At 37.7% G+C, this 16,632-nt stretch overlaps 1 protein-coding gene across 3 annotated transcripts in view; it reads left to right on the forward strand.

Annotated features, from left to right (window-relative positions):
- Nucleotides 1-16,632, forward strand: part of ACER3 (alkaline ceramidase 3) — a 119,376-nt gene that overhangs the window by 61,939 nt on the left and 40,805 nt on the right. For 2 of the 3 annotated variants that reach the window (XM_012645589.1, XM_012645590.1), the window contains 2 exons: nucleotides 1,970-2,022; nucleotides 16,428-16,480. In XM_012645589.1, coding sequence (XP_012501043.1) covers nucleotides 1,970-2,022; nucleotides 16,428-16,480 — 106 coding nt within the window. The remainder of the gene's footprint in view (nucleotides 1-1,969; nucleotides 2,023-16,427; nucleotides 16,481-16,632) is intronic. The other variant, XM_012645591.1, reaches the window with a different exon arrangement.

Raw genomic sequence — 16,632 nt, forward strand, 5'->3', positions numbered from 1 at the left:
ATGTAATTTAACAGTAACAAGAGAACATTTCGAAATAGTTTTGATAAAAACAGCCGTTGAGTGAGGCATGATGAAGCGGCCGTTCTACCTTTCAGAATAAATAGTCAACCCATGTCATTTTTGTTTTTTTACTTCCTAGAATATTGTATGATTTTAGAGGACCTATAGGGTTTTTTCCCCCTTCCATTAAATAATTTATCCACCTTTGCACCTTTTAACTTCTTCTTTGGAAAAAAGACAGGAACCATCCCACTTCCTTATTTCTCTAGTGAAATGAATGCAATAACTCTTTTATTTCCCCCATCTCATTTTGAGGAGTAAAAATAATGTATTATAATAATAACAATGTATATAGTGATTTTTTTTTAAAGCAAGAGTAACAAATAGTTTGGAATTTTTCTCAGGTCACTTCATACAAACTATTTGGTGACACCTCTACTCACTATGTTTGTTGGGCTAACTCCTATACATTCTTAAATTCAACCTCTACCATCATTCTTGCTTTCTCAGATTTTCTTTTTTTTTTTTTTTTTTTTTTTTTTTTTTTTGAGACAGAGTCTCGCTCTGTTGCCCAGGCTAGAGTGCCGTGGCATCAGCCTAGCTCACAGCAACCTCAAACTCCTGGGCTCAAGCGATCCTCCTGCCTCAGCCTCCCGAGTAGCTGGGACTACAGGCATGTGCCACCATGCCCGGCTAGTTTTTTCTGTATATTTTTAGTTGTCCAATTAATTTCTTTCTATTTTTAGTAGAGACGGGGTCTCGCTCTTGCTCAGGCTGGTTTCGAACTCCTGAGCTCAAACAATCCGCCCGCCTCGGCCTCCCAGAGAGCTAGGATTACAGGCGTGAGCCACCGCGCCCGGCCTCAGATTTTCTTTATAAGTGTCCCTCCTCTGTGCTCCATTGGTGCTCTAAGCATATCTCCATACATCCTCCATTTATTTGCCTTTCTCCTCCATTAGATTATATGGTTCATTAGGGCCAATGACTGGATCTTACCTTTGCACCTCAGCATCTATAACTGAATTTGGCAAATAGGAGGTGCTCAGTAAATGCTGATCTGGACTTAATCAATGAAGCCCTATTATTAGATGTTATAGGGGTTGATATTTGGTCAGTTAATTTTTTTAAATTGAAGCATAGAATTATTGAAAAAATATATACACATACCTTAAAGTTTTATTTTTGTTAAAACATATAGTTGTATAATCTTTGACAATTATTTGATATAGGGCATGGCCTTTGAATATGAAACCCTAATTTTAGTTCTACTTAGTGCTTCTTGAATTAAAAATCAAACATTTTTTAAAACCCTAAGATGAAAACAGTTTATTTAAAATGGAGGCACTTGGGAAAAATTTGAGACATGAACACAGAATCCTTTTAGACTTTTTTGTATTTTTCCCAAAATCTTTCACAGATATCTCAACCACACCTAATTCAATAGCATTTTTTATTAGCAGCTCAGTTTTATTGAGTCTATTTTAAGCATATTAAATAGTTCTTGGAGAAATAGCAGCTCTCTTTTTACAGTCATATTTCTGATAACTAAATACAATGGCATTAACAGGTTTGAAAAGAAACATAACTGGGTGGCTCTTAGTAAGCATACAAATCAGCTATTTGGAACAGAAGTGCAAGGGAGTACTAGAGTAGCTGACCAGCTATGAGTATTAATGTATCCTGAGTATCAGGTAATATATTTTATAGAAATAATGGAATATTGTCTAGTAAGTCACTTAGTGGAGGGAATTTAAGAGAACTTATATTGTATTTGTTTTCTTCTGTTCCAAAATTTCATTAATTATAGAGCTTACTCAGAGTCAGCTATTAATAAATCTTGCCACAAGATTTTATAAGCTTTGTTTTTCTTAAAACTCAGTGCTTTGAAATGTCTTATTGTCTTCTCAAGTCACTTTGGCCACCCTCAAGAATTTCATGCTAATTGTTTTTTTATTTGTTTTAATTTCAGTGGTAGGAATGGGATCCTGGTGCTTCCACATGACTCTGAAATATGAAATGCAGGTTAGTAATGACAAAATTGACAAAATGCTTATTTCTCTTAATTCAGAGATACTTCGAATTTGAGAAAAGAGCATATAACTAAAGGATGATTAAAATAGGATTTGTAATTCAGGTCAAAGGATCCCTACTGACTAAGTAAAGAAGGAAACGGGTGAGTTGTCCCTAAAGAAAATAAATGAAAGCAATATGTAGATTTTTGACCACCTCTGTTCTGGCATATATAATTTTAGAGCAGCATTAGAGAGTAGAGTCACGTGGAGACATCTTAAAAAGACATAATCAGTTGATCAAAACATATATTCTTATTCTTAGGTGCCTGCATTCTTTTATGTCTCTATAGTGTCCATTTGAATGGTCTGTCACCTCTAGCTAGCAAGGATTTAGAGCTGTACAAGGATTTTTAGTTCTTATCCTTGCTCTAAGGAGGCCATTTATCTAGTCCTAAATCTTTTGACCTTTTGGTTCCCCATCACTAACCCAGAAACTTCTAGAATAGCACTGTCTAGTAGAAATAAAATGTGAGCTATATTTGTAATTCAAAATTTTCTGGTAGCCACATTGAAAAAAGTAAAAAGAAATGGGTGAAATTTATTTAATAATATATTTTATTTAACCTAGTGTATCTAAAGTATTACTTCCATATATAATCAGTATAAAAATATATTAATAAGGTATATTTTATACCTGTTTATATATATACATATTTACATATTTCTATACATACGCACTTATGTATATTCTCAAACTCTGTCCATGACAGGATCTGGGAGCAGGAGACTCCAAAGCCAAAGAGCACACCTACCATCTAGATCTTATTTTCTAAAAATCATTCTCCTTAAAAGGAACCAGGGCTGATTCCAAGGGCTGGACAGAAAAAAAGGATAACATGAGCCTGGAACATCTTTTTATGCCAGAAAGAATGGAAATGCTCAAAGAATGATGGGGCTATGTCAAAAAGACACTGAGGCAGGTGCAATGGCTTACACTTATAATCCCAGCACTTTGGGAGGTCAAAGTAGGAGTATCAGTTAAGGCCAGGAGTTTGAGACCACATAGTGAGACCTCATCTGTACAAAAAATCTTAAAGAGTTAGCTGGATGTGGTGGCGCATGCCTATAATCCCAGCTACTCTGGAGGCTGAGACAGGCGATCACTTGAGCCCAGGAGTTGGAGGGCGCAGTGAGCTATGATCATGCTAGCATACTCCAGCCTGGGCAAGAGAATGAGATCCTGTCTCAAAAAAACAAATAAAAAATAAAAAAGGACACTGAAGCCAACTTGAAGGGTTTCCCACAGGCCAAATCTGGGACAATTTGAGCATCAGAGTATATAGTAACTGATTATAATAATTACCCAATGAATAAAGTCAGAAATCATGAGTCCATACTAAGATAATAAATGATACAGTAAATGAAATAATACATGATTACAAATAAATGAATAAAGTAAGAGTTGCTGTTGAACCATTTATTTACATTGTTTCAAAGTACCTCTTTTCAAAATAATTATAAAGGAGAGAAAAAGAATACCTTTACAGTGGAGAAGGCTAGCAGATAACAGTACCTTAGTCAAGCAACCAAATGAATGTCATCAGTAATGGGACAGATCAAAATTGTGTGCCATCTGATAGGATGCAGTAACAAGAACATAGCATCACTTCTCTGATATTCCTGTCAAAGATGCATAATCTGAATTTAATAATATGAAAATATCAGACAAAACCAAATTGAGGGACATTACACAAAACATCTGACCTATAATCTTCAAAAGTATAGTTGTCATAAAATTCAAAGACTGAGGAACTATTCTGGATTGAAGGAGATAAAAACATGACAACTAAATACAGTATAACTCTGGACTGGATTCTGTGTGAATGTGTATTTGTTGTGTGTTTATATTTATATTTATGATATTAGAATGCTTAAAAAAACTTGAATGGCGTCTGAGAATTACATGTAGTAATAAATTGGTGTTAATTTCCTGATTTTGTTGGTAATATTGTGGATATTTAGGTGAATATCCTTTTTTGGATATGATTTATATACCATAAAATTCACCCTTTTAAAGTATATAAGTCAGTAATTTTAAGTATATTCATAAAATTGTGGAGCCATTACCACTATCTAATTTCAGAATATTTTCGTCACCCCAATGAGAAACCCCATTCCGATTAGTAGTCACTCCCTGTTACTCCCCTCCCCCTAACCCCGGACAACCACTCATCTCTTCTCTGCCTGTATGGATTTGCCTGTTCTGGACATTTCGTATAAATGGAATCTTATTATGTGTGGCCTTTTGTGTCTGGATTCTTTGACTTAGCATGTTTTCATAGTTCATCCATGTTACAGCATGAAATACTTCATTTTTTAGTGGACTAATACTCCATTATGTGGATATACCACATTTTGTCTATCCATTTATCAATCAGTGGACATTTGGGTTGTTTCCATTTTTGGCATATAGTAATGCTGCTATGAACATTCATGTACAAGTTTTTGTGTTATTGGGAAGTTTAAATTTTTCCCCAGAATGTTCAATAATTTGAGACTATAAAGCAAAGTGATAATAGGTTAACAGGAAAAAAGGCATACAAATTTTATTAACATGCATATGGGCACAGGAGTCACACAAAAAATGAAAAACTCAAAGAAATGACCAAATGGTTGACACTTTTATAGCATCTTAAGGTTACAGAAACCACAGGGCCTTGAACCTTGGCAAAACAGGTTATGGTGGCAAGACAGGTTATGGGAGGGAGGAAAGAAGAAAGGCCTGGCTAGCAAAGGCATTCTTGGTATGTAGATGAAACCTCACAGGTAGCAGCTCTCAGGAAGAATAGATGGTAGCCTGTGGTAAATATTTCTGTCAGACCTTTGAAAGTTTCAGATTCTCAGTTAATCTTTCCTAGATCCAGATGGGAGGGGAGGGGTTTCAGAGAAAGCTTGTTTGCATCTGTTGTTTATTTTTATTTCCTTTACAGATGCATATCTCTCCCACGAAAGGCAGCTTTTTAGCTATTCTTGTATTTCTAGCCTTTCTGAATAGCCATCTTGAAATATATCAAAGAAATATATTTTGGGGTGAGATATTTTTAGTTCCTTCAGTGTGGATGCATGCTTTCAGTTTTCTTGAACATTTACTTAGGATTGGAATTGGTGGGTCACGTGGGAACTCTGTGTTTAATCTTTTGAGGAACTGCCAGACTGTTTTTCAAAGTGTCTGCACAATTTATATTCCTACCAGCAATTTCTCAATATCATTGCCAATACTTATTATTGTGCATTCTTTTGATTATAGCCATCCCAGTGGGTGTAAAGTGGTTTTCCATTGTGAGTTTGATTTGTATTTCCCTAATGAATAATGATGTTGGACATCTTCTCATGTGCTTATTGGCCATTTATGTATCTTCTTAGGAGAAATGTCTATTCATATCCTGTGGCCATTTTCTAAGTTGTGTTAGCTGTGTTTATATTATTGAGTTGTATGAGTTCTTTATATATTCTAGGTATTAGATTCTTATCAGTTATGTGATTTGCAAACATTTTCTTCTGTGAGTTGTCTTTTCACTTTTTTGTTTTTAATTTGAGACAGGGTCTCTGCCTGGGTTAGAGTGCAGTGGCATCATCACAGCTTACTACAACCTCAAGATCCTCCTGCCTCAGCACACCTGGCTAATTTTTTATTTTTTGTAGAGACAGGGTCTCATTGTGTTGCTCAGGCTGGTCTCAAACTCCTGGTCTGTAATGATTCTCCCACCTTGGCCTCCCAGAGTGCTAGTATTACAGGCATGAGCCACCATATCTGACCTCTTTTCACTTTCTTAATTGTGTCTTTTGAAGGAAAAAAGTTTTCAATTCTGCCCAAGTACATTTTATCTATTTTTTCTTTGGTCAGTTATATTTTTGGTATCATAGCTAAGAAACCATTGCCTAATCCAATGTCATGAAGATTTTATACTTATGTTTCTTCTAAGAATTTTATAGTTTAGCTCTTACATTTAGTTCTTTGGTCCATTTTGAGTTAATTTTTGTATGTGATGTTTGGTCAGGGTCTACCCTCATTCTTTGGCATGTGAATGTTCATTTGCCCCAGAACCATTTATTAAAAAGACTGTTCTTCCCTTATTAAATTATCTTTGTTACCCTTGTTAAAAATCAACTGATCATAAATGTGTGAGTTTATTTATCATCTCTCAATTCTATTACATTAACTTATATGCCTATCCTTACGCCATTACCACACAACCTTGATTACTGTAGTTTTGTAGTTAAGTTTTGAATTGGAAAATGTGTTAGTCCTCCAAGTTTTTTGTTTTTTTTTTTTAAAGATTGTTTTAAGGCCAGGCGCTGTGGCTCACGCCTGTAATCCTAGCACTCTGGGAGGCCGAGGCAGGCAGATTGTTTGAGCTCGGAAGTTCGAAGCCAGCCTGAGCAAGAGTGAGACCCCGTCTCTACTAAAAGTAGAAAGAAATTAATCGGACAACTAAAAATATATAGAAAAAATTAGCCGGGCATGGTGGCACATGTCTGTAGTCCCAGCTACTCGGGAGGCTGAGGCAGAAGGATTGCTTGAGCCCAGGAGTTTGAGGTCGCTGTGAGCTAGGCTTACGCCATGGCACTCTAGCCCAGGCAAAAGAGTGAGACTCTGTTTCAAAAAAAAAAGATTGTTTTAACTACCCTAGGTCCCTTGCATTTTCATATGAATTTTAGGATCAGCTTCTCAAGTTCTGGAAAAAGGTCGCTAGAACTTTGAAAAGGATTGTGTTAATAACTTTGGGGAGTATTGACATCTTAATGTTATATCTGCCAGTCCATGAATACAAGATATCTTCCCATTTATTTAAGTCTTTAATTTCTTTCAATAATGTTTTGTAGTTTTAACGTGCAAGTCTTAACTACTTTTGTTAAATTTATTCCTAAGTATTTTATTCTTTTTGATGCTATCGTAAAGGGAATTGTTTTCTTAATTTCGTCTTCAGATTTTTCGTGTCTAATGTGTAGAAATACCAATGATTTTTCTATATTGATCTTGTATGTTTGTACTCTTGTATTCAACTCTGCTGAACTTGTTTTTTACCCCTAATAGGGATGTGTGTGTGCACGCGCATGCCTGTGTGTGTATATTCTTCAGGGTTTTCTGTGTACGAAATAATGTCATCTGCAAATAGAGATAGTTTGACTTCTTCCTTAACAATTGGATGCCTTTTATTTCTTTTTGTTACCTAATTACCCTGACTAGAACTTCCAGTACATTGTTGAATAGAAGTGGAAAGAACAGACCTTCTTGCTGTGTTCCTGATCTTAGGGAAAAAACTTTTCAGTCTTTCACCATTAATTATAAGGTTAGTTGTGGGTTTTTTGTAGATGTCCTTGACTAGATTGAAGAAATTCCCTTCTGTTCCTAGTTTATTGAGTGTTTTAATTATGGAAAGGTGTTGAGAACGTTGGTACTTTGAGATGGGAGTCTGCCAACCTCCGCATTTGCTGGCAAATTAATAAATAAACTTCTCTTTTCTTCTTTCCAAACCACTTGTCCTCATTCTTCTGATGCGGCCTCTGGGACAAATGCTGAACTTTCAGTAACAGAATTTGGTATCCCTGGGTGGGCCCATAGGTACGCCGGTGGCATGGCATCTTAGGATTGCTGGAAGAGGAAGGGAGCAGCCCTGGGTAAAAGCTGTGGGTCTTTGCAGGTAGGAGCAACTTCTTCTTGAGATGAGAGAACAAGGGATGGCCCCAATAGCTGCTGGAGCTTGATTTAGCTCCAGGGAACTCCCATCTCTGTCTCCTGGAAGTAGATGTAGCTCCCTGCAACCCGAACTGAGTTGAGGAAAAGGAAATGTATTTGGAAAGTGTCCAGCGCATTTGTTGGGTAAGTTCCTAGGCATGCACACTAGACCCTGATTCTACCCATTTGGGGAGGGTTTTGAACCTTCCAGCCCTGTGGTAGGGCATTTGTTGAAGTCAAAGGAAAGGCCACCTTAGGGTGGGATACAATCAGTGTGCTTTTTGGAGAAGAGGACATTGGAAAGAACCCTGCCCAAAATTGCAAAGGAGTCCAGGTAACAGGAAACCCTCAGGAAAGCAAATGGTCTCTTCAAGTCCAGGACTCAGATGACAAAGGAGGGGTCCCGGGGGCCCCCTGCCTCACTAGTAGCTCCAACTGAAATATCCCTATAGAATCCCTACGTGCACATTGACAGTGGGGATTCAATTTGTGCCAAGCTGCATGGGCAGAAGTGGTCTGAAAGAAGGAGCACCCCTCCACACCTTTCTGCTGTGGCCCAACCCCTGGCACCCGCTGCGCTTGGCACTCTGCAAACCAGGTAGTATGAGGCAGCTGTCGGCAGGCGGTGACTGATAACTCTCCACAGCGGGCCGAGGGGGCAGATCTAGACAAGCAATGGGAGCACTAGAGCTGTTCCAAAATCGACATAAACTCACCTCAGAGGGCACTGCTAAGCTCCTGATAGATGAATACCAGGGCCTGGTGAAACATGCAGGAGACTGCCTTTGCGGAACAGTTCGTTTTTAAAGTTCAGGCCTCAACAGACCTGCACGTCATTACAGCATTGGCAAGAAGAAAGCTAGCAAAAGTGAGTAAGGCCATATAGGCTGATGGGACCCCAGGACATACAGAAAAAATTTAGTTTCCCACACCAATAAGTATAGATACGTGCAGGATCTACGCACCACTAATGATATTGAACAAATGCCTATGAATGATACTCAGTTGCATTTAAGTGGCAGGATCCTGAAACTGCGGTGGCCTCACATTGCTGCTGGACTATGTTAGGGGCTTTAAAAGGGCTCTCCTGCCCTGCTTGATGAGAGCTTAGCAAGGGACTTGTGGAACCCACAATTGGACAGATTTGCAAACAACCGGTTACTTATCTAAGGTCCCTAGGAATGACAGGGTTCTGTTGTGTCTGGATCCCACACTTTAGACTGATGACAAAGCCCTTATAATATGGGGCCCTTAAAGGGACAGATGTGGAACCCTTGATCTGGACCATGGACTGTCAAAATGCCTTTGGAAAAACTAAAACAGAGTCTTATGATTGTCCCCACTTTGGGGTTGCCTGACTCACAGAAAGAATTTAAATAATACAAAAAACAAAGAATGAGCCTTGGAGTCTTAGTAGAGATGCTGGGAGATATGCCAGGCCAGTGGGATACTTCTCAAAGCCACTGAACAATGTGAGAGGATGGCCTCTTTGCTTCCAGACAGTAACAGCTACTCATGAGTTGTTATTAAAGACTGCATTTATTCTCAATCCTGCCGCCCTTTTGCCAGCCAAAGAGAATGAGCCTTTGCAACATGCATGTTTAGGGGTTCTGGAGGCTGAATGGATATTCAGTGATCATGGTGGTGGCACTGCCACCTGGGACTTCAGCTCAACAGCGAGGATGACAGTAGGCACCCCATTGTCAACAGAACCCAAGAGCACACTCCACAGAGCCCTGGCCATTTCACAAGAGTGCTAATGGACCCTCCTTTGTAGCGGAGGTAAGCCCGCAAAGCCCTGCTCCTAAAATGGAAATTGCATACATCCTAGAATTGATACAGGAAACCCATCTAAAGTGAGATAAGGTATTGCCGCTTGCCTGTCTCTGGAGAAGGGTAGCCCTTTAGAAGCAGGCTTAAGTTAAGCCCCTAAGAAATAGTTTATGAGAGGCCCTTCCTAGTACCCTGAGGTAAGTATGGTAATATAACCATGAATAAAAGAAAGCAGAGTAGAGCAATATGTGAAATGAGTGGGTCAGGTACTCACCACTATGCATGAGTTTGCCTCTTTCAGGTCCCTGCCCCAGTTGAAAACATAGAAGTGGAAGGGACCCTATGAAGTGTCTCTAACAACTCATACCTCATTAAAATTGTCAGGAGTAAAAACCTTAGATTCATCATTCCAAAGTAAAGAGGTGTAGCTCCCAGTGGAGGGGCCAGCCTTTAGGCAACCTAAAGTATCTGTTTTAGAAAAAGGGGAAAATGAAAATGTTGATATTTTCGCAAATCTTTTATTCTGTCTGTAGGATAGAGGGACAACTCCTTAATAAGTATTTCCCCAGGCTATCAACTCTCTGTTGATCTGTCTTACTGCTGAATGTGTTAACCTAAACCTTATTTGGTACAAGTAGTTCTGTACGTGATTTCTGAATTTGTAGAAGCTGATCTCTTGGATCACCTCCAGGGTACCACTGTGCACTCAGAGGTCCCATATTTCTTTTCTAACCCAGCCTGTATCAGACATTGTGTGCAAGGTTACAGTCCATTTCACTTTGTCAATCCTCATGGTTGTAGTTATTGCTTATGCCCTTTTTCACCTGATCCTCTGTACCCTCCATTTAAAACATCACCCACGTTCAGCAGGAGGTAGCTTGATGACTGTGTTGCCCCTCCTCCCATAGATATTGAAGGGTAAAATTGACAGTGGGGAATATGTAACAGAGAAAATGACCTGAAAAAGGGTAAAAATGTTTTCTGTCTCTTCAAAACCTCCTTACCCTTTTTGAGAACTAAAACCTATATCCCTGCCTCAGGCCAGTGGTTGGGAGGAGCAGGGTAATGTCCTTTGTTCTTTGTGCCACAGAAGATGGCTCAAGGGGATTGTCCAGGCGGAGGTCATGAAATTGTCTTAGCCGAAGATGGAATGAGTCCAGGTAGAGGTCACAAGATTGTCTTAGCCAAAGATGCGACAAATCAGAACCTGTAAAACTCTGTACTTCCGAAGCAGGACGTTGGTACTTTGAGATGGGAGTCTGCCAACTTCCTCCCATTTGCCAGCAAATTCATAAAGTTTTCTTTCCTTCTCCACCCCCCCCCAAAATTATGGAAAAGGTGTTGGAATTTTCAAATGTTTCTTTCTGAATCTCTTGATCATGTGGTTTTTCTCATTTACTCTGTTAATATGGTTTATTACATCAATTGATTGTCATATGTTGAACCAACCATGCATTCCTAAGATAAATCCCACTTGGTCAAGGCATATAATACAAGTGAAGAGAACATGTACTAAAGTACTTGGGGTAAATAGGAGCTCTTGTCACTAACTTACTCAACTAGATCAGGGTGAAAAAGTTCTTTGTACTGTACTTCAAACTTATCTGTAAGTTGAAATTGTTTCACTATTTTTTTTTGTTGTTTTTTTTTTTTTGAGACAGAGTCTCAACTGTGTTGCCCGGGCTAGAGTGCCGTGGCGTCATCCTAGCTCACAGCAACCTCAAACTCCTGGGCTCAAGCGATCCTCCTGCCTCAGCCTCCTGAGTAGCTGGGACTACAGGCATGCGCCACTGTGCCCGGCTAATTTTTTTTCTATATATTTTTTAGTTGTCCAATTAATTTCTTTCTCATTTTAGTAGAGACGGGATCTTGCTCTTGCTCAGGCTGCTTTGGAACTCCTGAGCTCAAACAATCCGCCTGCCTCGGCCTCCCAGAGAGCTAGGATTACAGGCGTGAGCCACCGTACCCGGCCACTATTTTTTTTTAAATAGAAAAGAAATGTGTATATTCTTTAAACCAGAAATTATACTCCTAAGACCGCATCCTAAGGAAGTAATCAGAGACAGGGAAAGATGTTCTACAAGGGTGTTTATCACAGTATTTCACATGATAAAGATTTCCAAATGATCTAGATGTTTAACAATAGGGAGATTGTGAAATATAGTATGATACATCTGTGTCGAAATACACTGTAGCCAATTAGAAATATTTTGAATTGTTGAGATGGAGGACGGTTATAATGACAAATTATTATGTAATATGATCCCAATTTTATAAGCAATATAAAAACTACAGAAAGGAGGTATATTTTGCCTCACATCTTTTCTTCCTTTTTTTTTTTTTAACAAAGTTTAGAATCTATTGCCCAACATTATAATATCTCCCACCCTCCCATACAAATATCCTTAAAGCCCTTGTCCCTTTCTGAGCAAAAACCCAGATTAAACTCAATTATCTGCCTATCTTGTGCTTGAACTCGGTAACTAAATATTGCTAAAGAAACTAAAGAAAATTTCAAGTAACCACTCAATGGCACAAGAGAGTATCATTACATTTCCCTAACAGTTTCACTTTTCATTCAAAAAACAATTTAGAATCATAGAATTTTAATATTAGAGGATATTTTTGAAACTCAGTCCAATCCACAAATTTTATAAATGGAAAAATAGGCCTAGAGAATGGAAGTGACTTGACTAGAAGTTATGTAAAAAGCTAGAGACAAGATTAGGACCCAAATTCTGATACCATGTTTAGTATTCTTTTGTTTCCTTTACCGACGTTAGGACTTCATCATGCATTGAAGGTGGTAGAAGTTTAAAAGGTTTAAGTTTCTAGGAGACCTCTCCTGGATTTTATTTTCATTCATTCGACTCATTCTTTTTTTGCTCTCAGTCACTGATTATATACAGTTGTTGGTAATCCTGGGGAAGGTGAAATTAAAGTCAATTCCTTGGCTTTTTTCTTTGTGTTTTTCAGCTTTTTCCAAGTATTGTTTACTGAGCATATGTTTGATATTAGGAAAAAAATGCTAGTAAAAAGAACATACTCATCTATTACTCATAAGTAAAAATAATACATTTATCCTAGAAAATAAAACCAGAGACAAATGTTTGTTCACCTGTAACTTTGTTTATAATGCAAAAACAAAAGAAGCTTAAATGTTAGGTAATATTAATAATATAAGCTAATTTGAACTTTGTAATATAAATAATAGATGTTTTGGTTATAAATACTACCCTTCTTTTTCCTTTGCTCCCTATCTCAGTGAATGGAACCACTTTACACTCAAAGCCCAAGCCAAAAACCTGGGATTCATCTTTGATTTCTCCTTTCTCACCTCTAAGACACTAAGATCTCTCGATTCACCTTCCATAATAACTCTTGAATCCATCCATCTCTAGCTATCTCCATTGTCACTACCTTAATCCATCATCTCAAATTTATATTCCCATAACTGCTTCCTAATTGGTATCCCTGACTCTCCCATCCCTTTGTCACACTGGAGGAGAACTTCTTTTCCTGCAAACAAAACTAATTGGTTTCATTTTTAAGCAATGTTGGTTAGGCCTTGCACATGTTTTGGGAATGAGATGTGTACAATATAGTCCCCACTCTTCAGATAGATGTTAACTTTTTAAACCTCTTTAATATTTTGCATAGTTCAGGCTCATAAATTTGAGCCACAGCTTCTGTGATCTGGCCCCTGCCTACCTTTCCAGACTCATCTTCACATACTCACCTCACCCTAGAACCCTGCTCTTTTACCAGTCATAATTTATTTATGGTTCCATAATAAGACTTTTTATTTGTATTACCCATATTTTAAAATCCTTGCCCTTTTAACGTATACTCAGTTCAGTTTAGCCTCTTTAAACAAACAAACAAGCAGTCAACATCTAGAGTTCAGACCTTTCTTCTGAGCTACAAATTTGTACTTCTAGTTGCCTGATTGATATTTGCATGTGGTTATCTCACAGGTACCTCAAACTCAAAGTGGTGAAAATTGTTCTTATAATTTTCTGTTTTCACAATCTCAATAAACCATATTATCATCCACTGAATGGCTTAGGCAAGAAACCTAGCGTTATCCTTTGCAATTTCTTCTCCTTCACCTCTATATCAAATTGATCACAAATCCCTATTTGTTTTACTTACTGAATATTTCTCAAACCTGTTTACTTATATCCATTCCCATTTCTGCTGTCTTCATCTAAGCAGCAACTTCCTTAGTCTGGAGTCCTCACACATCTTTTCCTTTTCAGAGCATTCTCCATACATACCTGATCTGATACCATGTATTAACTATATTTTCTTATTTTCTTTATTCTTAATTCTCTGGACCCGGGGCCTTGCTGAATGGGAAGAAACTGCCCCTCTAGTGACTAGGCAATTCTGAGAGATAGCAAAGAACTCACCCTGGACTGTGCCACTCATATTCAGACTAACTAATCCAGAGCCCTTACTTTCTCTGTCTGGCTCTTTACTCCAAATATTCCTTTGTCCTAATTACCCCAGGGCCAGGTACTAGACAACTAGAGACAGTCCCTATACCCCAGAGCCTGCTGAAATTATTCAAACTAGCCAATCCTAAACCTCCTTACCTTGCCTTACCTTTCCCATGGAAATCACAATAAATGCTCTCACCCAAGCTTTCCTCTTGCTCCTTCTGCCTGTCGACTGACCCTGGTACTTCCCTGTGTGATCCTGCGTGTCATGGCATGGTGTACTCCCTCCTCTTGGGAACTGCGAGTAATAAACTGTCTTTTCGATGGCAATTGTCTCTTCATTTGTTGGCTACAGCATACCTGCATAATAATAAAACCTACATTTTAAAATACACCACCATCACCCAGTTTAAACCTTTTCAATGGCTTACTATTGCTTTTAAAATAAAATTAAGAATCCCTTTCAACCTAAAACATATTGCCTGATCTGTTTGTGCTTATCTCTTCAGCCTCAGTTTATATCCTTCCTCTCTCTCACTAATTAAGCTTCAAAGACATTGGAGGTTTTTTCCAGTTTTTCAGATTCCCTTCCTACCACAGTACCTTTGCCCATGCTGTTTCTGATACTTAAGTTTCTCATCTTCCCCTAGTCCTTCTTTAGCTTAATCAGATCTGCCTATTTTTCAGGTCTCACTTTTTGTGTCACTTCTTCAGTGAAGGTTTCCATGAATTCCTAAGTTAGGACCCTTACTTTATGATTGTAGTACTCTGTACTTATCTTTCATGCTACTGATCATAATTATAATTAAATACTTACTTGGGCAATTAACTCTTTAACGTCTCTCTCTGCTCTGAGATTGTTAAGCAACATGATAGCAAGGACTATTTTGTCTCCAGCACAGCATAATGCCAGGTTTATAGTAAGTGCTTCATAAATATTTGTTAAATCAATAAATAAAGGAATGATAGCAATTATTTCAACTGCCTTTCATAGACTGTATGAATAGGCCTATGACGCAATACAGAGAAAGTAGATCTTTTTATGTCCTACGCTCTAAATATATGGGTAGAAGGTCTGCAAAAATGGGCCCTTTAGATACCTCAGTAAATCATGGAAATGTCAAATGGCTACAGTAATATTTTGCTAACACATGAAAACTGAAATAAAGAGAAAAATACAAAAGATGTTTAATGTAAAGCCAGTAGACCCTGGTTCAAATACTTTAAATAGGTTAACCTTCTGCATATCATAAAACTTGTGGTAGGTTTAGCTGCAGCATATCATGATTCTGTGCCAGTTTTTTGAAAAACGAAAATGATTCAAGTGAAAGGTTTTGGAGACAACATAATGTAGAGGTATGCTTCAGAGTCAGTTCGGAATCCTGCTCTGCTACTTACTACCTCTATGATCTTGGACAAGTTACTTAAACTATGTAAACCTAGTGTTCTCATCTTGAAATGGGGATGATAATGACACCTACCTTAGAACTGTGAAAATTAAACGAGCTAGTGACTGTAAAGCACTTAACCTTAAGACCTAGCACAAATGTTGTTTTCAGTATTCTAATAATTTACTAGAATACATCATTCACTTTGCATAAGCACTCTGTCAACTTCCTGGAATGCCTTTCTCCACCACCGCATTTCATTCCTGACATCCCCTTCTTTGGCTTCCGTGTGCCCTTTTTGTTGGTATCCTAACTTTATATTTAATCATGTTTTTCATTCCCTTAACCTCATTAGATTGTGAACTCCTTGAGGGCAGTGACTCTGTCTTGTATCCTCAGCTGCTAACACATTGCTTGGCACATGGTAGACATTTTATTAAAGAATTACTTAAATGTGTGTCTAGTGATAGATAAACTCTATAGGATTGGTTTGAGGATTAGAAATAACCTATCTACAACACCTAGCTTAGTGTCCACCTTGAAGTTTAATACATAATAGCTATAATTATTGTTACTGTTATCATCAGTGCTAATAATAATAAATTTATTTTTTAGAGACATAGGTTCATTGGATTAATGAAATTATTTCTGTGGCCATTAATACCTCTTTTTATGTATATTAGTGGACATTTTATCCATTTAAGGTGCTATAGGAAGGAGAAAATGCAAAAGAATACTGATAGGACCCACAGACCTGTAAATGGTGGCTATCATTCTTTCATGGAGGTATGATATCATAGTTTGTGATACTGCAGGATACAAGCGGCACAATTACAAGGCTGTCCTCCAGGAATAGTGAGTCAGGCTTCCTAGTTAGATGTGTGCATTAGGACAGATGGATGTTTGTTCAAAAACAATAAAAACACTCACAGTAATTAGACAATAAATATAAAAGAATTAGCAAAATAAATAAGAGTTGAGAATCTTAATCATTCTGATGTTTTATTTTGACTTATATAATAATTGCAGCTCTATGATATTCAAGCCTGTTATCTCTCTTTGTTTCTTATAGCTACTGGATGAACTCCCAATGATTTACAGCTGTTGCATATTTGTGTACTGCATGTAAGTACTTATATTTAAGATTCAGTTGATATATTTTTAAATTCTTACTGCTTCATAATGAATTAATATAACTAACTCAGTTATATTACTAGGAGATTGTAATAATGTAGAAGATTATAAATTTTTTTTTTTTTTTTTTGAGACAGAGTCTT

This window comes from Propithecus coquereli, unplaced genomic scaffold (assembly GCF_000956105.1).
Source record: "Propithecus coquereli isolate 6110/MARCELLA unplaced genomic scaffold, Pcoq_1.0 Scaffold235, whole genome shotgun sequence".
NCBI lineage: Eukaryota > Metazoa > Chordata > Mammalia > Primates > Indriidae > Propithecus > Propithecus coquereli.